Source organism: Panulirus ornatus, chromosome 19 (genome assembly GCF_036320965.1).
Source record: "Panulirus ornatus isolate Po-2019 chromosome 19, ASM3632096v1, whole genome shotgun sequence".
Taxonomy (NCBI): Eukaryota; Metazoa; Arthropoda; class Malacostraca; order Decapoda; family Palinuridae; genus Panulirus; species Panulirus ornatus.
Window position 1 is genome coordinate 70,210,339 of NC_092242.1, and position 23,230 is coordinate 70,233,568.

The 23,230-nt window shown below is 41.7% G+C and overlaps 1 protein-coding gene across 22 annotated transcripts in view; it reads left to right on the forward strand.

The window, feature by feature from the left end:
• The window catches only part of LOC139755660 (FMRFamide receptor-like), a 786,605-nt gene that overhangs the window by 737,954 nt on the left and 25,421 nt on the right, over positions 1-23,230 (forward strand). For all 22 annotated transcript variants that reach the window (XM_071674303.1, XM_071674305.1, XM_071674296.1 and 19 more), the window contains one exon: positions 12,169-12,285. In XM_071674303.1, coding sequence (XP_071530404.1) covers positions 12,256-12,285 — 30 coding nt within the window. In that variant the 5' untranslated portion in view covers positions 12,169-12,255. The remainder of the gene's footprint in view (positions 1-12,168; positions 12,286-23,230) is intronic.

The window sequence follows — 23,230 nt, forward strand, 5'->3', positions numbered from 1 at the left end:
ATCTACTTTATTATCATCAGAGGCAGTAGGAGTAGTGGTGCTGGTCCTATTATTACTATGTTATCAATATTATCATTATTAGTAGTAATTTTATGAGTACTCTAGATGGAAAATCATTACAAAGAGATTACGAAAGGACATGTAACCAAAACAAGGAAGGGTGGTATGTAAATATATAAATTAAAGAAAAATTCGCCTTATCCTAACCGAGCACCGGCTCATGTGAATGACTGCACATTCTTAGGATGCCACTACCGGCACAAGTTGGGGTGCGCGTGTCGTCGGGGCGCTGTTTACTGGCACAGGCCTGGTGTGTGTTCTCGGGCTGCCATCATTAGCAAAGCCCGGCCCTCGTGTGACAGTAAGTGTTGTGGGGTTTTTATGTTGGAGAAGTGTTATTCTTTAAAGATGCAGCTCAGAATTATGAAGAAGGAGGTATCACAGCAAGGTCATGTACTCGACTATGAAGTGTGCTGTCGTGTATAGAATAATGCTGCAGGAAGTTTAGCCCTTTCTTATATAGGTAGAAAATGTAGAAGTGGATGTATAAATTGCAGTAAAGAGAAACTAGAGAAAGTGGGATGTTTTAGACATGTGGGAGTGGACATGGCAGCAGATAAAACTCTGGGATAACTGAAATGAACCACAGGATGGGTGAGTATGCTTTACCGAGTGTGTGGAAAGAGAGGTCACTGTGTGAGGGCAAAGATTTTGGGAATGTTTGAGAGTGTAGTATCCTCGATGATGCTGTATCGGTGTAAGATGTGGGCCATAGATACAAAAGTACGGAAGAGGATGTATCTTTTGGAAATGTATGCCCAGGGGTAATACTGTGGTGTGAGGAGGGTTAATCAAGTAAGTTAGTGACCGTGAGAGACAGGTGTGGTAGTGAGCGGGTATATTTGAGAGTGCTGAGTAGGGTGTACTGAAATGTTTGGACATAGGCAAAGGATGATTGAGGAGGGACTAAGTGCCTTATGCGTCAGAAATGGAGGGAACAAAGAGGAGGAGAAGACAGAAAACGAGATGGAGTGTAACTTGCTTCGATTTAGTGGAGTCTGAAATGCAGGAGGGTATGAGACGTGCTCGGGATAGAACGAATTGGTGTGACGTGGTATACAGGGGTCAAGGGAAAGGTCTCTGGGGCCTAATTGTGGAGAGAGATACTCTTGTTTCTTTGCTGCTAGAGTGGATGTGAGCAAATGAATCCCGTTTTTTCGACTGTTCTTGGCGTTATATTGCTAACGCGGAAACGGCGAACAAGATATATTACATATTGTTTATTTTCTCCTTCGTATAAAGGCAAATGTTACCATTCAATATTAATATGTGCATCGTACGTATAACGCGTAAATATTTTAGTGTCTCATAGAAAATGAATATCACTCGTAAAAGGTGTTTAAAGAAAACGAATCGATTTGGACGAGCCACATCGTCTTTTAGAGTGGCCTTAAGTTATTACCTTCATTTTTCCTACCGTCTTTTAAATTACAAAACAGCAGTTTGATCCCCATGCGCTCGCTAGGCAACGTCCAAAGAAAGTGAAGATCTCAGAATTTAATGAGTGAATAAAATGAATCCTCTCACGTACCACACTCCTGACGTCTTTGCCTGTGTGAGAAATGCTGAGTTTTAGTAATCACGTTATCTTGAGCAGAAATAGAGATGCAGATGCACATAACCTTCACATAAATTACGTTGTGCAGCAGTTGTAAAATTAGGACGCTAATCAGGCATACATGCAGTTGACATAAGGAATGACGTCTTAACAATAGGGTTTTGTGATTGGTGGAAACTTTCGTATCTATTACTGTTTACTGTTATAATGGCACCCATTGTTATGTGATGCTCAGTCAAACAAGGCTTCAAATCAACGTCTTCGTGGAGTGCTATATAGCAAATCTCAAGAAGCAAATGGCAGAAAACGAGCTATCATAGTATATATAGCAAAGTAGTGAATATAGAAATGGCGAACGTAACACGTAACAAGTCAACGAATTACGCAAAATAATTAATGTCGTTTGATATCTAAAGACGTAGCTTGAGGATCTGTTACCCTCTTCTTTAATTGTATTTTTACTAAACTTCTAACAAACAAAAACCAACAGCCAATTTCCACAGCTGTCATTAATGCCATCGTTGTTTGCTTGCAGACATTTTTGTATTCCCGTATCTTTTAACTCCAGCTGCCTGCACCTACCCATAACCCTGAAAACTTGTTTGATGATAAACCCACAACCCACATATAGAAGCTGAAATACCTATTTTTTATCTAGTGTTACCCTGCTAGTTGATATTCTAACATTTGTTTTGCAACTAGCATCTAGAATCAGTTGTGCTCATATTTTACATAACGAAAAACTTTTCTCAAGCAAGAACTTAAATAAGAAATAGATCTAGATTTATCTGGTATGGTCATGGTAACCAGGGAGAGTTCAGGAATTCGTCAAAAAAGCATTTTTATCATGTATTCTAACAGCTGAGGTCTGTGACGATGTTTCTGTGTGATGGGTCATGTTGGGTTCCCCCAGCACAACTTGCCTGGTTGAATTTTATAATTCCATGAAATCCTGTGAGATCTATGCAGAGAACATTTGAGAAAATAGGATACGTGGATGATGTGTGGTCCTTGTGGCCATCCTCCCAAGACTGTGATGTTTTCTTTAATGAATTAAATAGCATCGACCTCACTATCAAATTCAAGATGGAATGGAAAAAAGAAGGCAAACTTCCTTTTCTAGATGTGTTGATAAATAGAGAATATGATCAGTTGTCCTTTAAAATCTACAGGAAGCCTACCAACTCTGAGAGTTATATTCATTATTTCTCAGCCCATGATCCTTCTGTAAAAATGTCTGTAGTTATGTCTATGTTTTTTAGAGCACTATGGATATGTGATCCCATAGGCCTGGTAGATGATTGTAGTCATATAAGACATATCTTTACGCAGAGATAGTATCCCAATTGGTTTGTGAATACTGCTTACTGGAAAGCTAGAAGGACATTTTATGCGCCTATCAATTTATACGTAATCCAATAACGCTCTCTGGCCATCTCTCCTACTTACGTACGTATACTTATATATATATATATATATATATATATATATATATATATATATATATATATATATATATATATATATATATATATATATATCTTTTTAAACCAGGTATTCCCAATCACCAGTCCTTTTTCAGCACACAAATCTACAAGGTTTACTCTATTTCCATTTGCAACACTGAACACACCATGTGCACCAATTAACTGCCACATTGCTCACCTTTGCATTCAAGTCACCCATCACTATAACCCGGTCTCGTGCATCAAAGTTGCTAACACACTCACTTAGATGCTCACAAAACACTTGCCTCTCATGACGTTTCTTCTCATGACCAGGTGCATAGCCACCAATGATCACCCATCTCTCTCCATCCACTTTCAGTTCTACCCATATCAATCTAGAGTTTACATTCTTACACTCTAACATACTCCCACAACTCCTACTTTAGGAGTAGTGCTACTCCTTCCTTTGCTCTTGTCCTCTCACCAACCCCTGACTTTACTTCTAAGACATTCCCAAACCACTCTTCCCCTTTACCCTTGAGCTTCGTTTCACTCAGAGCCAAAACATCCAGGTTCCTTTCCTCAAACATACTACCTATCTCTCCTTTATTCTCATCGTGGTTACATCCACACACATTTAGACACCCTAATCTGAGCGTCTTAGCTACGATTCTTCGTTGTATATCAACTGACTGTTATTTCTTTCTTGTGTCTCCCCTGATGATGTGATTATTACACGAAAGTGCACTTGGGAACTTATCGTGTTTCATTTTCCCCGTAGACTCATAGGAATATGAGCACCTGAGCTGTCTTCTCAATATCATGTTGACTTTCTTGCATTCAGAGCAAGGTGATACATACAAAATTCTCCTCAAATTACTGGCTGATGAATACTACTTGCTGAACTACTTGCTGAGGGGACACATAAGGGTAGCCTGAATAGGTATTCATAAGAAGAGGTAGAAAAGTAAAAGTAAGGGGAAACAGTTGAAGGTAGAGAAATTTGAAATTGAAGGCAAACCTATTTTATATGTGCTTGTAAGTACATCTGAGATAAGCAGTCACTGACAAGAAAACATCTCTTTATTGTATAACTTACATGTGTGAGTGGGGTCCGCTGACATATTCAAAATAACTCTGTGATCTAAGTAATTTTTTTTGCTGTCTTCGAGATTTTCAGTATTAGTTTCATATCATTATAAATTACAAAATTATTCAGTTATCTTGTACAATTAAAGGCCTTAACAAAAATTGTTTCTCTTTATATATATATATATATATATATATATATATATATATATATATATATATATATATATTTTTTATACTTTGTCGCTGTCTCCCGCGTTTGCGAGGTAGCGCAAGGAAACAGACGAAAGAAATGGCCCAACCCCCCCCCCCCCCCCATACACATGTATATACATACGTCCACACACGCAAATATACATACCTACACAGCTTTCCATGGTTTACCCCAGACGCTTCACATGCCTTGATTCAATCCACTGACAGCACGTCAGCCCCGGTATACCACATCGCTCCAATTCACTCTATTCCTTGCCCTCCTTTCACCCTCCTGCATGTTCAGGCCCCGATCACACAAAATCTTTTTCACTCCATCTTTCCACCTCCAATTTGGTCTCCCTCTTCTCCTCGTTCTCTCCACCTCCGACACATATATCCTCTTGGTCAATCTTTCCTCACTCATCCTCTCCATGTGCCCAAACCACTTCAAAACACCCTCTTCTGCTCTCTCAACCACGCTCTTTTTATTTCCACACATCTCTCTTACCCTTACGTTACTCACTCGATCAAACCACCTCACACCACACATTGTCCTCAAACATCTCATTTCCAGCACATCCATCCTCCTGCGCACAACTCTATCCATAGCCCACGCCTCGCAACCATACAACATTGTTGGAACCACTATTCCTTCAAACATACCCATTTTTGCTTTCCGAGATAATGTTCTCGACTTCCACACATTCTTCAAGGCTCCCAGAATTTTCGCCCCCTCCCCCACCCTATGATCCACTTCCGCTTCCATGGTTACATCCGCTGCCAGATCCACTCCCAGATATCTAAAACACTTCACTTCCTCCAGTTTTTCTCCATTCAAACTCTGCTCCCAATTGACTTGACCCTCAACCCTACTGTACCTAATAACCTTGCTCTTATTCACATTTACTCTTAACTTTCTTCTTTCACACACTTTACCAAACTCAGTCACCAGCTTCTGCAGTTTCTCACATGAATCAGCCACCAGCGCTGTATCATCAGCGAACAACAAGTGACTCACTTCCCAAGCTCTCTCATCCCCAACAGACTTCATACTTGCCCCTCTTTCCAAAACTCTTGCATTCACCTCCCTAACAACCCCATCCATAAACAAATTAAACAACCATGGAGACATCACACACCCCTGCCGCAAACCTACATTCACTGAGAACCAATCACTTTATATATATATATATATATATATATATATATATATATATATATATATATATATGAATTTATATACATCTGTTGGGGATGAGATAGCTTGGGAAGTGAGTCAGTTGTTGTTCGCTGATGATACAGCGCTTGTGGCTGATTCATGTGAGAAACTGCAGAAGCTGGTGACTGAGTTTGGTAAAGTGTGTGAAAGAAGAAAGTTAAGAGTAAAGGGTGAATAAGAGCAAGGTTATTAGGTACAGTTGGGTTGAGGGTCAAGTCATTTGGGAGGTAAGTTTGAATGGAGAAAAACTGGAGGAAGTAAAGTGTTTTAGTTATCTGGGAGTGGATCTGGCAGCGGATGGAACCATGGAAGCGGAAGTGAATCATAGGGTGGGGGAGGGGGGCGAAATTCCTGGGAGCCTTGAAGAATGTGTGGAAGTCGAGAACATTATCTCCGAAAGAAAAATGGCTATGTTTGAAGGAATAGTGGTTCCAACAATGTTGTATGGGTGCGAGGCGTGGGCTATGGATAGAGTAGTGCGCAGGAGGCTGGAAGTGCTGGAAATACGATGTTTGAGGACAATATGTGGTGTGAGGTGGTTTGATCGAATAAGTAATGCAAGGGTAAGAGAGATGTGTGGAAATAAGAAGAGCGTGGTTGAGAGAGCAGAAGAGGGTGTTTTGAAATGGTTTGGGCACATGGAGAGAATGAGTGAGGAAAGATTGACCAAGAGGATGTATGTGTCCGAGGTGGAGGGAACGAGAAGTGGGAGACCAAATTGGAGGTGGAAAGATGGAGTGAAAAAGATTTTGAGTGATCGGGCCTGAACATACAGGCGGGTGAAAGGCGTGCAAGGAATAGAGTGAATTGGATCGATGTGGTATACCGGGGTCGACGTGCTGTCAATGGATTGAATCAGGGCATGTGAAGCGTCTGGGGTAAACCATGGAAAGTTCTGTGGGGCCTGGATGTGGAAAGGGAGCTGTGGTTTCGGGCAGTATTGCATGACAGCTAGAGACTGAGTGTGAACGAATGGGGCCTTTGTTTTTTCCTCGCGCTACCTCGCACACGTGAGGGGGAGGGGGATGTTATTCCATGTGTGGCGAGGTGGCGATGGGAGTGAATAAAGGCAGACTGTGTGAATTGTGTGCATGTGTATATATGTATATGTCTGTGTCTTTATATATATGTTTACATTGAGATGTATGGGTATGTATATTTGCGTGTGTGGACGTGTATGTATATACATGTGTATGGGGGTGGGTTGGGCCATTTCTTTCGTCTGTTTCCTTGCGCTGCCTCGCAAACGCGGGAGACAGCGACAAAGCAAAAAGAAAAAAAATACATATATATATGTGTGTGTATATATGTGTATATATATATATATATATATATATATATATATATATATATATATATATATATATATATATTCCAAAAGAAGGAACAGAGAAGGGGGCCAGGTAAGGATATTCCCTCAAAGGCCCAGTCCTCTGTTCTTAACGCTACCTCGCTATTGCGGGAAATGGCGAATAGTATAAAGAAAAAAAATAAGAATATATATATATATATATATATATATATATATATATATATATATATATATATATATATATATATATATATATATCTTTCTTTTCTTTCATACTATTCGCCATTTCCCGCATTAGCGAGGTAGCGTTGAGAACAGAGGACTGGGCCCTTGGGGGAATATCCTCACCTGGGCCCCTTCTCTGTTCCCTCTTTTGGAAAAAAAAAAAAAGTGAGAGGGGAGAATTTCCAGCCCCCCGCTCCCTCCCCTTTTAGTCGCCTTCTACGACACGCAGGGAATACGTGGGAAGTATTCTTTCTCCCGTATCCCCATGGATAATATATATATATATATATATATATATATATATATATATATATATATATATATATATATATATATATATATATGTATATATATATATATATATATATATATATATATATATATATATATATATATATATATATATATATATATGAGGACAATGTGTGGTGTGAGGTGGTTTGATCGAGTGAGTAACGTAAGGGTAAGAGAGATGTGTGGAAATAAAAAGAGCGTGGTTGAGAGAGCAGAAGAGGGTGTTTTGAAGTGGTTTGGGCACATGGAGAGAATGAGTGAGGAAAGATTGACCAAGAGGATATATGTGTCGGAGGTGGAGGGAACGAGGAGAAGAGGGAGACCAAATTGGAGGTGGAAAGATGGAGTGAAAAAGATTTTGTGTGATCGGGGCCTGAACATGCAGGAGGGTGAAAGGAGGGCAAGGAATGGAGTGAATTGGAGCGATGTGGTATACCGGGGTTGACGTGCTGTCAGTGGATTGAATCAAGGCATTGAAGCGTCTGGGGTAAACCATGGAAAGCTGTGTAGGTATGTATATTTGCGTGTGTGGACGTATGTATATACATGTGTATGGGGGGGGGGGGGTTGGGCCATTTCTTTCGTCTGTTTCCTTGCGCTACCTCGCAAACGCGGGAGACAGCGACAAAGTATAATAAATAAATATAAAATATATATATATCTTTTCTTTAAAACTATTCGCCATTTCCCGGGTTAGCGAAGTAGTGTTAAGAACAGAGGACTGGGCCTTTTTTGGAATATCCTCACCTGGCCCCCTCTGTTTCTTCTTTTGGAAAATTAAAAAAAAAAACGAGAGGGGAGGATTTCCAGCCCCCCGCTCCCTTCCCTTTTAGTCGCCTTCTACGACATGCAGGGAATACGTGGGAAGTATTCTTTTTTTTTTTTTTTCCAAAAGAAGGAACAGAGAAGGGGGCCAGGTGAGGGTATTCCCTCAAAGGCCCAGTCCTCTGTTCTTAACGCTACCTCGCTATCGCGGGAAATGGCGAATAGTATAAAAAAAAAAAATATATATATATATAATATATATATATATATATATATATATATATATATATATATATATATATATATATATATATATATATATATATATGGGGAAGCTAAAGGTTAGTATTTAGTACTTTACTTCTCAGATGCGCACCAGAGAGAACGACGATTCAAGTCAAACCTGAGAAAAGCAGTTCACATATTTGTCATGAATAAAGCTAGCGTGGCAGTAGGCAAACAAGGGATGACGCTGATGCTAATGCAGTGTTTATGCAAAAACTGCTGAAACGTGTTTGTCTTTCCTACGTTGGTCTCTTGTCCAATGCAAGGCGTTCCCCTCTCTCCATGTCTCTCTTCTGTTGCCTTTAGCATGTTGTGAAAATGAGAAAACTTGTATTCGCTGACTAAGATTTGCATGGCAAGACAGGCCGACTGGCAGGTGCTACACGAAAGTTGGACGGAGAAAATGCCGAGTTGAAATTGGAGTTGAAGAAAGCGCTGAAACCCAACCGTATTTTCCCTGGGGCCGTCATGGAGTTGAACAGCCATGACCTCCCGAGAGAGAACCACCCTCATACCACATTCAGCCAGGCGGAGCTCAACCTCAAGGGGAGGAAACGAGTGGGAAATCGTCATGGATCCGGCGAGGAGAAAAAAGAAACTAAATTCAACTCGATTTTGTCGGGGATGTTGGTGATGTGGAACACAGTTGGAGACAAAAAAAAGAGTCCTAATGAAATCATCGGCTGTCACATATCATACGAGATAGCTATTACCATGGGCAGCCTACCAGTGCCAGATATTGGTTCCCTTGGGGATGTGCTGTTAAGAAGAGAATGCTACATAAAGAGGGTCGGAACGATTCTAACCTTTAAGAAACATTAAGTTGGGCACATCGTCTTTATTGATGAATGAGATTCTACAGAACGATGTGAAAAACAGGAATAACCCTGTAACATACAGCACTTGTATGAGGCCATAGACGCGTCCAGTTAGGGCTGCTCAAATGCGACCTGGCTCTGGCAGCGATAGCCACTATAAGACTAGTCTTGCACAGATGCTGAGGGAGAATCACCTGGCCACTGGTGCTCCTTGGAGCAGGGTGTTGTTGTCAGCTGGTTAGGGAGGGACAGTGGAGTTTTAGGATACGTAGAGGGTCTGTGGACCTGGTGTTTGCTTAGAAGAATGTGGTCTGTGTGTGTGAGAGAGAAATGTATGGAGGAGGAAGTGACTTTTGAGAGGCATCAGTTTATTTGGGGCAAGTACTCTGTGGAACCCAACGAGATATATATAACTAGATAACTAGATAACTAGATATCTGGGAGTGGATCTGGCAGCGGATGGAACCATGGAAGCGGAAGTGAATCATAGGGTGGGGGAGAGGGCGAAAATCCTGGGAGCCTTGAAGAATGTGTGGAAGTCGAGAACATTATCTCGGAAAGCAAAAATGGGTATGTTTGAAGGAATAATGGTTCCAACAATGCTGTATGGTTGCGAGGCGTGGGCTGTGGATAGAGTTGTGCGCAGGAGGGTGGATGTGCTGGAAATGAGATGTTTGAGGACAATGTGTGGTGTGAGGTGGTTTGATCGAGTAAGTAATGTAAGGGTAAGAGAGATGTGTGGAAATAAAAAGAGCGTGGTTGAGAGAGCAGAAGAGGGTGTTTTGAAATGGTTTGGGCATATGGAGAGAATGAGTGAGGAAAGATTGACCAAGAGGATATATGTGTCGGAGGTGGAGGGAACGAGGAGAAGTGGGAGACCAAATTGGAGGTGGAAAGATGGAGTGAAAAAGATTTTGTGTGATCGAGGCCTGAACATGCAGGAGGGTGAAAGGCGGGCAAGGAATAGAGTGCATTGGATCGATGTGGTATACCGGGGTTGACGTGCTGTCAGTGGATTGAATCAGGGCATGTGAAGCGTCTGGGGTAAATCATGGAAAGTTGTGTGGGGCCTGGATGTGGAGAGGGAGCTGTGGTTTCGGGCATTATTGCGTGACAGCTGGAGACTGAGTGTGAACGAATGGGGCCTTTGTTGTCTTTTCCTAGTGCTACCTCGCACACATGAGGGGGGAGGGGGATGGTATTCCATGTGTGGCGAGGTGGCGATGGGAATGAATAGGGGCAGACAGTGTGAATTGTGTGCATGGGTATATATGTATGTGTCTGTGTGTGTATATATATGTGTACATTGAGATGTATAGGTATGTATATTTGCGTGTGTTGGCGTGTGTGTGTGTACATTGTGTATGGGGGTGGGTTGGGCCATTTCTTTCGTCTGTTTCCTTGCGCTACCTCGCAAACGCGGGAGACAGCGACAAAGCAAAATAAGATAAGATAAATAAATATATATATATATATATATATATATATATATATATATATATATATATATATATTTATTATTATTTTTTTTTTATTATACTTTGTCGCTGTCTCCCGCGTTTGCGAGGTAGCGCAAGGAAACAGACGAAAGAAATGGCCCAACCCCCCCCCCCCCCCCATACACATGTATATACATACGTCCACACACGCAAATATACATACCTACACAGCTTTCCATGGTTTACCCCAGACGCTTCAATGCCTTGATTCAATCCACTGACAGCACGTCAACCCCGGTATACCACATCGCTCCAATTCACTCTATTCCTTGCCCTCCTTTCACCCTCCTGCATGTTCAGGCCCCGATCACACAAAATCTTTTTCACTCCATCTTTCCACCTCCAATTTGGTCTCCCTCTTCTCCTCGTCCCCTCCACCTCCGACACATATATCCTCTTGGTCAATCTTTCCTCACTCATTCTCTCCATGTGCCCAAACCACTTCAAAACACCCTCTTCTGCTCTCTCAACCACGCTCTTTTTATTTCCACACATCTCTCTTACCCTTACGTTACTCACTCGATCAAACCACCTCACATTTATATATATATATATATATATATATATATATATATATATATATATATATATATATATATATATATATATATAAATATAAGCATTCGTTCACACTGAGTCTCTAGCTGTCATGTGTAATGCACCGAAACCACATCTCCCTTTTCACATCCAGGTCCCACAGATCTTCCCATAGTTTGCCACAGACGCTTCACGTGCCCTGGTTCAATCCATTGACAGCACGTCGACCCTGGTATACCACATTGTTCCGATTCACTTTATTCCTTGCACGCCTTTCACCCTCCTGTATGTTCAGGCCCCGATCGCTCAAACTCTTTCACTCCATCGTTCCACCTCCAGTTTGGTCTCCCGCTTCTTCTTCCCTCCACCTCTGACACATATATCCTCTTTATCAGTCTTTCCATGTGTCTAAACCATTTCAACACACCCTCCTCTGATCTCTCAACCACACTCTTTTTATTACCACACATCTCTCTTACCCTTTCATTACTTACTCGATTGAACCACCTCACACACAATTTGTCCTCAAACATTTCATTTCCAACACATCCACCCTCCTACGCACAACCCTATCTATAACCCATGCCTCGCAACCATATATCATTGTTGGAACCACTGTTCCTTCACACACCTATTAGTCCACACGTAAATGAAACGCGAAAGTTCCCAAGTGCACTTTCGTATAATAATCACATTATCAGGGGAAACACAAGAAAGAAATATAAAAATCAGCTGATATACAACGAAGAGACGTAGCTAGGACGCCATTTGGTAAACAAGTGACTACCCGATATAGATAGATAGATAGATAGATTATTCTTACATGATTACATGTCTTAATATAAGAATATCTTTTTGTTCCAGGTAGTTGAGAGAACTGAAATTGAACGCTGTAGAACAGCCCTGGGCAGAGCGTTGGGACCCAACTGATGGTGCAGAAGTGTGCCGCCCATGCACGTCAAGGGGCAGGTCACTGCAGAGGTACCTATTTCAAGCATTATATCTAGCTCTTTTTTTTTGTTTGTTTGTTTGCATGAATTCAATACTAAATTGTAATTTTTTGAAGTTTGAAGGATTTTATTCCATCAGTCTTCTCTCTTACATATTTTATATAATATATATATATATATATATAAATATATAAATATTTTTTTTTTTTTTTTTTTTTTTTATACTTTGTCGCTGTCTCCCGCGTTTGCGAGGTAGCGCAAGGAAACAGACGAAAGAAATGGCCCAACCCCCCCCCCCATACACATGTACATACACACGTCCACACACGCAAATATACATACCTACACAGCTTTCCATGGTTTACCCCAGACGCTTCACATGCCTTGATTCAATCCACTGACAGCACGTCAACCCCTGTATACCACATGACTCCAATTCACTCTATTCCTTGCCCTCCTTTCACCCTCCTGCATGTTCAGGCCCCGATCACACAAAATCTTTTTCACTCCATCTTTCCACCTCCAATTTGGTCTCCCTCTTCTCCTCGTTCCCTCCACCTCCGACACATATATCCTCTTGGTCAATCTTTCCTCACTCATTCTCTCCATGTGCCCAAACCATTTCAAAACACCCTCTTCTGCTCTCTCAACCACGCTCTTTTTATTTCCACACATCTCTCTTACCCTTACGTTACTTACTCGATCAAACCACCTCACACCACACATTGTCCTCAAACATCTCATTTCCAGCACATCCATCCTCCTGCGCACAACTCTATCCATAGCCCACGCCTCGCAACCATACAACATTGTTGGAACCACTATTCCTTCAAACATACCCATTTTTGCTTTCCGAGATAATGTTCTCGACTTCCACACATTTTTCAAGGCTCCCAGAATTTTCGCCCCCTCCCCCACCCTATGATCCACTTCCGCTTCCATGGTTCCATCCGCTGACAGATCCACTCCCAGATATCTAAAACACTTCACTTCCTCCAGTTTTTCTCCATTCAAACTCACCTCCCAATTGACTTGACCCTCAACCCTACTGTACCTAATAACCTTGCTCTTATTCACATTTACTCTTAACTTTCTTCTTCCACACACTTTACCAAACTCAGTCACCAGCTTCTGCAGTTTCTCACATGAATCAGCCACCAGCGCTGTATCATCAGCGAACAACAACTGACTCACTTCCCAAGCTCTCTCATCCCCAACAGACTTCATACTTGCCCCTCTTTCCAAGACTCTTGCATTCACCTCCCTAACAACCCCATCCATAAACAAATTAAACAACCATGGAGACATCACACACCCCTGCCGCAAACCTACATTCACTGAGAACCAATCACTTTCCTCTCTTCCTACACGTACACATGCCTTACATCCTCGATAAAAACTTTTCACTGCTTCTAACAACTTGCCTCCAACACCATATATTCTTATTTATATATATATATTATATATATATATATATATATATATATATATATATATATATATATATATATATATATATATGTATATATATATATATATATATATATATATATATATATATATATATATATATATATATGTGTGTGTGTGTGTGTGTGTGTGTGTGTAATTTAGATATTCTAAGTTATTTCTTAAAGAATTTACTGCTTCATTTTTTTTTTTTCTAATTCAACATTCCATAACTTTTAGATCTTTGAAGAATCTAACGTTACACAATAATTCTTTAATTTTTGATTGATTTCTTAGTGATATATAGTTTCAACATTGCTTGATACTTTTTAGATTTTTGATCATTTCAATTCAAAAACATACTTTCGCAGTTTTTTCATGATTTTTCAAGGGTTTTGGAGAATTTGATACAGTGAATTTACTGCCTCGCTGCCATTGTGGTTCTAACAGTGCCTGATAATTTTATGATTTTGAAGAATTAAAGTTAACCATGCTGCTGCTTATTTTCTTCTAACTTTGTATGATAGTTTTTTAGATTTTTTGGTAATCTGTTTCAAAAAGAATCCGTCGCATTAGATGGTCAGGATTCTAAATTTGCATGATAATTCCCAGATTTATTTTTCAGTGAAATCGATCAAAGATTGGTAATCACGAATTTTTAATATTGCATGATAATTTTTTTATTGTTTATAGAGTTGGGCTTTTTTATACATTTTGCTCTATTATTTTACAATTCTTTCGTTTCTCATGTTTTCACAAATGTAAGAACCATAGTTTAGTCGTCACAGAATTACTCTTACTTATTTTCATGGAAATTTTTACAATATATTTTCATATTGCGTACTTGTTATATTTCAATTTTTGCCATATATGTTTCGACCAAGATGTTATATGATATTAATTCAGTTATATAATCTACAATTAGAACTTGAGTTGAGAGCTTTATATTTGTGTGTGTGTGTGTGTGTGTGTAATTACCTTTTTATAGACGCGGTGGACATTTATTATAAGTATTTATGGTTGCCTGTTGTTACATAGGACGGGGAGGGAGTTCTACGCTCGTGGGGCCCCAAATCTTGAAGTTACCTACTGTTTTCGATATTTATAATCTTATCCCATTCATCCATTACTCTGAAAGCACTCCTTTACATCTTTTCTGAGACATTTTTTTGCTACGTTTCTTCCCATGGTGTCTGATTGCTCTGCATACATGTGCCACAAACAACTATTGGCTGTTGACATCATCAGCCTGGTATAGACACTTGAAGGTTGTAATCCTGTTTGCCCTGTGATCCGTTTTCTGTGGTAGGCAACTTTGTGACTACTAACCCCTCACTTACCTAATCACCTATTTGTGCTGCACGGTGAGGGAGCATTACACTCGTTGGTCCCCACCCCTAAAACTTTCTCTCATGTCATACAACTTTCTGAATTTCTGTATGATCTGAGCATTAACCGTGTCTCCATTCATTTTCTTCGATTCATCCGCCACTCATACTGCAAAAGTACCACTTTACATCTTTTTACCAAGTTTCTTTGTTAATATGTTTGGACTATGGTTTGTCTGTACATCTCTCGTAGAACTATCCAACATTATCAGCCCGTTTTAGAAACTTTAAAGTTGTGATCGCCTCTCATGTCTACCCTCCTGAGTGGTGAACTCATGCCCGGAGCCATCTTACACCCTCCGTGTCGATAGGTTGTAGGCAGCAGCCGCCCAAGGAAGTACTGCAGCACTCCTGATTTAGGAGTGTTAAAGTGATGCCCGAAACCATATTACACCTTCCGCGTCAGGATTGCTGGTCATCGCTTCTATCTAATTAAAACTATGCTACCGGGATAGTCTCAGTATCTCCGAACCAAAGAGCAAATACCTGCACCTTTTCATTGTTACTCCTATCTTCACAGTTTTCTTTGTAACATCCTTCTTCTCATCACAAATCGCACCTTTTTCGTAACAAAACAAAAAACTGCGTTACCCTTTTTTATCTTGATTCTCCTTTCGTCGGTAGGCCAGGCCTCGATGACGCCCTTCCGTCCGTGCCTGCAGCTTTCCTCATAAAAAGAAATAGACAAGTATAGCTTTCTCAACATTGAACCATACAGGGAATCTGGCGTGATATGCCATATGCCATACAGAAAAGGCGGCCTTATACACCATACAGCGACTCTAGCCTTGTATACTATACAAGAAATCTGGCCTGGTATACCATACAGGGAATCTGACGTAGTATACCATAGAACGAATCTGGCTTAGAATACCTTACAGCGAATCTAGCGCATTATACCATACTACGAATCTGGCGCAGTATACCATACGAAGAATCTGGCGTTGTATGCTCTACGGTGTGCAATGTGCCAGTATATACTCCTTCCATCTTGGCTGACACAGGGATGGATATTATGAACTGGATGGTGGCCACGGTGAGCACGTCCAATTTACCAATTCTGCTGATCCGTAATAAACTGTAGCCTCCTTGAACTCGATATCACGGCTTTAGTACACGACGATACGATCCTTGAGTACAATTCCTGACCTTTGACATGATCTCTTAAGGGTTAGATCAAAGGCCAGACTATCATACCTAGAAGTCCTACCGTTGTGCTCAAGGGTCGTCCAGTCGTACTCAAAAATCATATATACCGTCGTGTTCAAGGGTCGTACCATCATGCCCAAAGATCCTACCGTCGTTCTTAAAGAGAGTACCGTCTTGCTCAAAGATCCTTCCATAGTACTCAGATGTCCTCCCGACTTGCGTAAGAGTTGCCCTATCATGCTAAAAGATCATGCTCAAGTGGTTAACCTCTCCTTGCTCAAAAAGCGCCAGTTCCGCAGTACTCATTACAGCCTATAGAGTAAGACAGAGCGTGTATGTGTGCGTGATTGATATTTGTATATACGTCATATCTTAACGTTATGTAAACACACACACCTTAGCTTACGCCCAGTACCCATTGACCGACCATCCCCCACAAAAGGGGAGGATGAACAGCTGGAATGAGGCCGTAAGTCGACTGGTTCCCCGTGTCCGGGACAAGGACCCTGACCCGTGAGATTGGTGGGTCGCAAAGCTAAGTAGAGAACTGGGTGTGCGTGTGTATACGGGTAGATTTGGGTTTCGATGAGTGGGTTAGAAGGACATATGTTCCTGGCCAAGCCTGATGTGAGCTACGCAACTCATGATGATTCCACGAACATATGAAGATGAGTCATGGAGGCTACACCAACAGCCATTTAAAGAATAGACGGAAAAAAAAAGAGTAATAGAGAGAAATAAAAATGTCAAAGGAGAAAAGGGTGAGAGGGGTAAATAGGCCGAGAGAGACTGGTATAGGGAAACAGAATAAGAGATAGAGAAATAAAGAGTAAGATTCAAGATATGAGAGATACAGAGAGATAACCAGCGTGGGGGAGGAGAGGGAATAAAGGAGCAAGTGGTGAATCAGGAGTGCACATAACAGTGGGAACAGCAGATAAAACGTTGGCCCCGGCTGGTCCTTGTGGTATCAGAATCACACACATTAGCCCCGCCAAACTGCTGAGGTAGTTAAAGACTGTAACGGCTGCAGCAGCGACACCAGCAGCCGACCGTTGACCTCACCATAGTGTTACAGCGTCTTTTGCCAACATGAGGGAATGTATTCTTTTGTGTCTGTCTGTCTAGGTACGAGTTTGTAGTGTGTGTGTGTGTGTGTGCTGGTTTCCGTGTATGGTGGCTGTTTGTGTATCAGTGTGAGAGTGTTCTGAGCCAGTGATTCATAGGACGGTACCCTTAACAATTGACCAGTGTGTAGAGAGATTAACAGTGAAAAAAAAATGTTAAAGTCGTCATAAATCGACCCAGGGGTCCTCATAAACAATCAAAGGGTCATCATATATGACCTAGGAGTCATTATGAACAACCTAGGGGTCATCATTAACGACCTAAATGTCATCGTAGACGAAAAACCGGAAAATGGAGACCAGAAAAAAATGTACTGACGAAACGAGTAATGATCAGTCTGATAATATGAGAACTCTGACTTACGAGAGATAGAAAGCTGGTGAGGAATATGTTCACTGTCTGCATAAGAAGCAAATTTGATCACAGTTGTGTTTTGCAGTCTCCAAGAAACCTGGAATTGATAAGCTGGAGAGAATTCAGAAATTCTTTACCAATGTAAAACTGAAGGAAAAGAACATTTGAGCTGAATTGTGAAAGATGAGAAGTGTACTTGAACTATACACTGTGGAAAGAAGAGATTAAATATAAGGTGATTTATGCTTGACAATAGATGCAAGGATTTGATGGAAACATCCCAGGATTAAGAACCTCAGCAAACATGGATAAAAAGGTAATTAAATCTGTGAGAATCTGTAAAATGCTTTGTTTGTCTGTGCCAAACGTATGAATGCTCACCCTTAAAAAAAGAAAAAAAAGACATGTAGTGAGCGCTACCCGCTAGCCTTGTCTCAGGCAAAGTTTCGTCCTATGTGTTGTGTAATCTCTGTTGGTGGTAGGGAGCCACCGAACATGGAGATATGTTACCGATTCTACCCGCCTGATTATCGGAGAGGGGGTGTTCGCTGCGGGCAAAATCTCGTAAGTAATCCACTATATCTCTTTCCTTGCATGCGTCTTCCTCTAACCGTCAGCATCACAACCGCGACTGCTGCATTTACCGCATCACGAACTAACACTAAAATTGCCACTTCATCGTAGCACCTCCGCCTCGGGGCGCTTTCCCTGCCTCTAATCATGTGGGTCACGGAGCGAAGAAATCTCATATTTCAAGACGTTCCCGAGGCCCTCACATACCCTTGAGGATACTTTAGAGATGAATTCCCTGCTTGAAGCAGCGAATTCCTTTCTTCTAAGTGGAGGACCGAGGCAGGTTGTCTTCTTTGCCGTGGAGACGACTTTTTTTCTTTTGCTTTGACGGAAGACGATGGGTTCCTTGCAGTGAAAAGGAGGCAAATTCTTTGCTTTGCAGAAGAAACGAATTCTTTGCTTTTGAAGGGAAGATGGAGCATATCCTTGCTTTAAAGGCGGAGTAACGAATTCTTTGTCTTTTCGGAGGATACGAATATTTTGCAAAAGAGGCTCTTGAATTTTTTTCCTTTTGACGGGGGAGACAAAGTCTTTGCTTTAAGATGGACGCACAAAATATTTTCTTTATTTGCTTTGAAGGGGAGAAGAATTTTTTGCTTTGAGGGGATCAAGAACGTTTTGCCTTGCAGTGGGACGGGGCTGAATTTAAAGTTTATTGGTTTCTTTTTGGGGTTTTGTAGTTTCAGGTAATAGATAACCAAAGCTATTCGGAAAACCTTGGAGTAATATGAACGCACTAAGTAACTGAATCGAATGGAGACGGTTACTCAGAACAGAAATGAAAAAGAAACAGTGTTCATTATTTGGATTCCCCTTGAGCTGAGCGATAAGTAAAATATAACAGGGAAATATGGAGAACTTGATAACACTAGGTATAAGAAAGAGACCTGAAAACATCGTTGACATCAGCCTCGGGGTTGGGAGAGTCACCCCCAGAACCCTGACCTGACCTTCAGCACGAGGGTCAAGGTGGCGTCCTCGCTCAGAAAGGCGCCGAGGGGTAGGTGGTCGGGCAGTACCTCGTCCTGGTAGATGAGGTGCATGTCCTCGGCGTCCACGCCCAGCACGGACAGCATGGTCTTCAGCTGGCCGACGCTCCTATACCCCCAGGTATCCACCTGACCCTTATTCCCCTGCAGGGTGAAGATCGTAAGCGACAGTCTCCCGTTGTAAATATCCATAATATAGATATTGTTTTTAAATAACTCTTTGGGAGTTCTTAAGGTTTGCCTGTTTTTAAAGTAGTTTATAAGTCTGTAGGTAATGATGCTGGGCTGGTGGTTTTAGGGCTGCCGGACGTCGCCAGCTCCGCCTGGTCCAAGAACCAGCCCCAACACCTTTAGCCTTCCACGAGAGCTGACGTTTTCTTTGCCATAACAAACTCTTCCCCTGCAAAGATGAAAACATTTTTTTTTTCAGTGTGCATATTAATAATGTTTGTTTGTTTTTCGTGTGTTTTTGTCTATGTTGGTAGAACTGTGGAACAAGCACCAACATTCGTGAACTAATACAGAATTCATTCAGAATGTTCCTCCCTCTGTCTTTTACCATCATGTTTACTATGGACGGAGACACGTCAAACGCATCTTCACTACACCCTCGATACATCAAATTTCACATCAGTCGCCATACTCGTCATCACCCCCTAACAGCACAACACTCGCTTCCTTAATCAGAGCAGAGGATTTGGATCATCTGCCATGACGAATCTTTGAAGACTAATCCCCTTCTGTAACCAGACAGTTCCAATGATTTTTTAATCCCCGTATATCCTCCCATAGAAATAGTCACGATTATCATATATAGATAAAAGAGCGGGAGGAAAGCAAGGAAAGATTTGTTCCTGGCGAACACTCTTGCCCGTCTGAGACTGATGGAGGCTGGGTGCTGGTGGAGGCTGGGGACTGGTGGAGGTCAGGGACTGATAAAGGCTGTGGCTGGTGGAAGATGGCTTTTGGAGACAAGGTGCTGATTAAAGCTCAGTTCAAGTGAAGACTGTAGGGTGCTAGTGTTTGTACTCACAGAAAAACAAACCACTTTACCCCTTTGGTGGGATGAGTGTCTGAAGAGAGTGTGGTCGCCTCCCGTGTCGCGTGAGACCATAAAAGTGAGGACATATCTGTCTCTTAGTGGCGACTGCCAGCGACAACCTCCACCAGACCTTCAGTAATACTAGACATTCTAATCGCGAGAGCATCTGTGAGAAAATACAAAATACAAAAGAACTTACAAAATATGGATGGCTCTAACCACTGCGTGATATGCACCCTTTACAGTTGGTATCTCTCGATCCAATTTTCATAAAGTGCACAATAAAACCATATCCATTTAGCTTCTGGTCTTAGATATGAGGACATAGTAAGCTCTTATGAAAATCAGAGTGTAAAAAAAAGATAAAAGACCCCGCTCACCTTAATGGTGTGGGTCGGAATCTATGTGAAAATCACGCCAAAAAATTGTGTGTTGGTGATGCTAGAGTTGCGACTACATACCAGCCGTTCACAAGTGCCTTTGAAACAGGAAGCAGAGGTGAGCAACCCTCGCTTCACCGAGAACAACGAACACCAACCTTTCATGTGTGTGCATTTGACTTTAAAGGAAAGGGAACACCAACCACCCACTAGTCCGTTACACACACAGATGTTTCGGACTGTAGAGTGAGCATTTCCACTGCGTTGTTGGAATGGGTATACGAAAAAACTGACTCTGATGTTCACTGCCCCCTTCCCACACACACACACGTACACACACAGCATACGTAAATTTGAGAAGTTTTGTAATAGAGAATTTCAGGAAAGGGTGCCCCACAAGTGTAAAACTCCCTCCCAGTACAGCACAAATAGGTACTTACAGATAACTAATAGGTAATTACAGACGGAGATCCTTAAGACCAGCACTGCCACCGCACATCGTACTCCACTGGGAACAAGACACACACACTTACCTAGACTACTTTAGTTTTTCCTGAGGAGAACAGTTCCAAGATTACTGGACGCAGCAAGAGGCACCATGTGTGTAAACATCGTCATCCGGTCTGTTTTCCATCGAGCGGAATATGAACCCTTCCATCCCCGCTCTGTAGTATAGTTCTCTTTTTCTGTGAGAGAAATGTATCTCTCCAACTGTTCTCTAACGCTGGAGGAAACAAGCCTTAAGAAGAGTAGGTGTGTTACTTCCCCTAAGTACAACGGTACGACCCTTGAGCACGACAATACGACTGTGGATAACTTAGCCTCTGACTTAACCCGTAAGAATGAGACCAGTAACAACACGCCATCATACCTATGGGTCGTACTGTCGTTTTCAAGGGTCGCATCGTCGTGCTCTTTGGTCATACTGTCGTTTTCAAGGGTCGCATCGTCGTGCTCTTGGGTCGTACCGTTGTGCTCAAAAGGTTCGTAAATCTTACCGAGCGTCATTCGTTAGTGGAAGTAGATGAATCCCAGGAGGCTACCATCCTTTCATTTAGCTAAGGGTAACCAAGTTCACCACAGCATTATTGGAGGAGCTAGTGAAGAATATGAGTTACACTTTGTTGGGAACGTAGCAAAACCTTGCAGAAGGGACAGCAAAGATGGGATGCATGTTGCGAATCCGAAGACCTGATGAATACGAAGTGGCAGGAGATACGTTTATATATACGTATTTCCCCTGACATCAGAGTCCTTCCTCCTTGAGGATTGTGTGCCAGCGTTCGTCAAGATGGCGCAAGCAGCCGAAGAACAGAGGGAGTCCTCAGGTGCCAAGAAGGGATTCAGTAGATGAAAATCGTGGAGGGGAACTCTGAAGGTGTAGGTGGGGAAATAGGAAAGTTTGTCATTGTTGTGAACAGGATAAGGGAGATGTCTTAGGTAAAATATATATATATATATATATATAGAAAGGGTCACAGTTTTGAGCGTGATCAAGTATATTCTTAAAAGTCCACGGGGAAAATTAAACACGATAAGTTCCCAAGTGAACTTTCGTGTAATACTCACATCATCAGGGAAGACACAAGAGAAAAATATAACAGTCAGTTGGTATGCAACGAAGAGACATAGCTAGGACGCCATTTGGTAAACATGGCGTCCCAGCTACGTCTCTTCGTTGTATATCAACTGACTTATATTTCTCTCTTGTGTCTCCCCTGATGAATTGAGTATTACACGAAAGTGCATTTGGGAACTTATCGTGTTTCAGCAGAAGCTGGTGACTGAGTTTGATAAAGTGTGTGAAAGAAGAAAGCTGAGAGTAGATGTGAATAAGAGCAAGGTTATTAGGTACAGTAGGGTTGAGGGACAAGTCAATTGGGATGTAAGTTTGAATGAAAGAAAACTGGAGGAAGTGAAGTGTTTTGGATATCTGGGAGTGGATTTGGCAGCGGATGGAACCATGGAAGCGGAAGTGAGTCACAGGGTGGGGGAGGGGGCGAAAGTTCTGGGAGCGTTGAAAAATGTGTGGAAGGCGAGAACATTATCTCGGAAAAAAAAAAAATGGGTATGTTTGAAGGAATAGTGGTTCCAACAATGTTATATGGTTGCGAGGCGTGGGCTATAGACAGAGTTGTGCGGAGGAGGGTGGATGTGTTGGAACTGAGATTTTTGAGGACAATATGTGGTGTGAGGTGGTTTGATCGAGTAAGTAATGAAAGGGGAAGTGGTAATAAAAAGAGTGTGGTTGAGAGAGCAGAAGAGGGTGTTTTTATTGGTTTGGTCACATGGAGAGAAGGAGTGAGGAAAGATTGACGAAGAGGATATATGTGTCAGAGGTGGAGTAAACGAGGAGAAGTGGGAAACCAAATTAGAGGTGGAAGGATGGAGTGAAAAAGATTTGGAGCGATCGGGGGGTGAACATGCAGGACATGTGTATATATGTATATGTCTGTGTGTGTATATAGATGTATGCGTTGAGATGTATAGATATGTATATGTGCTGTGTGTGGACGTGTATGTG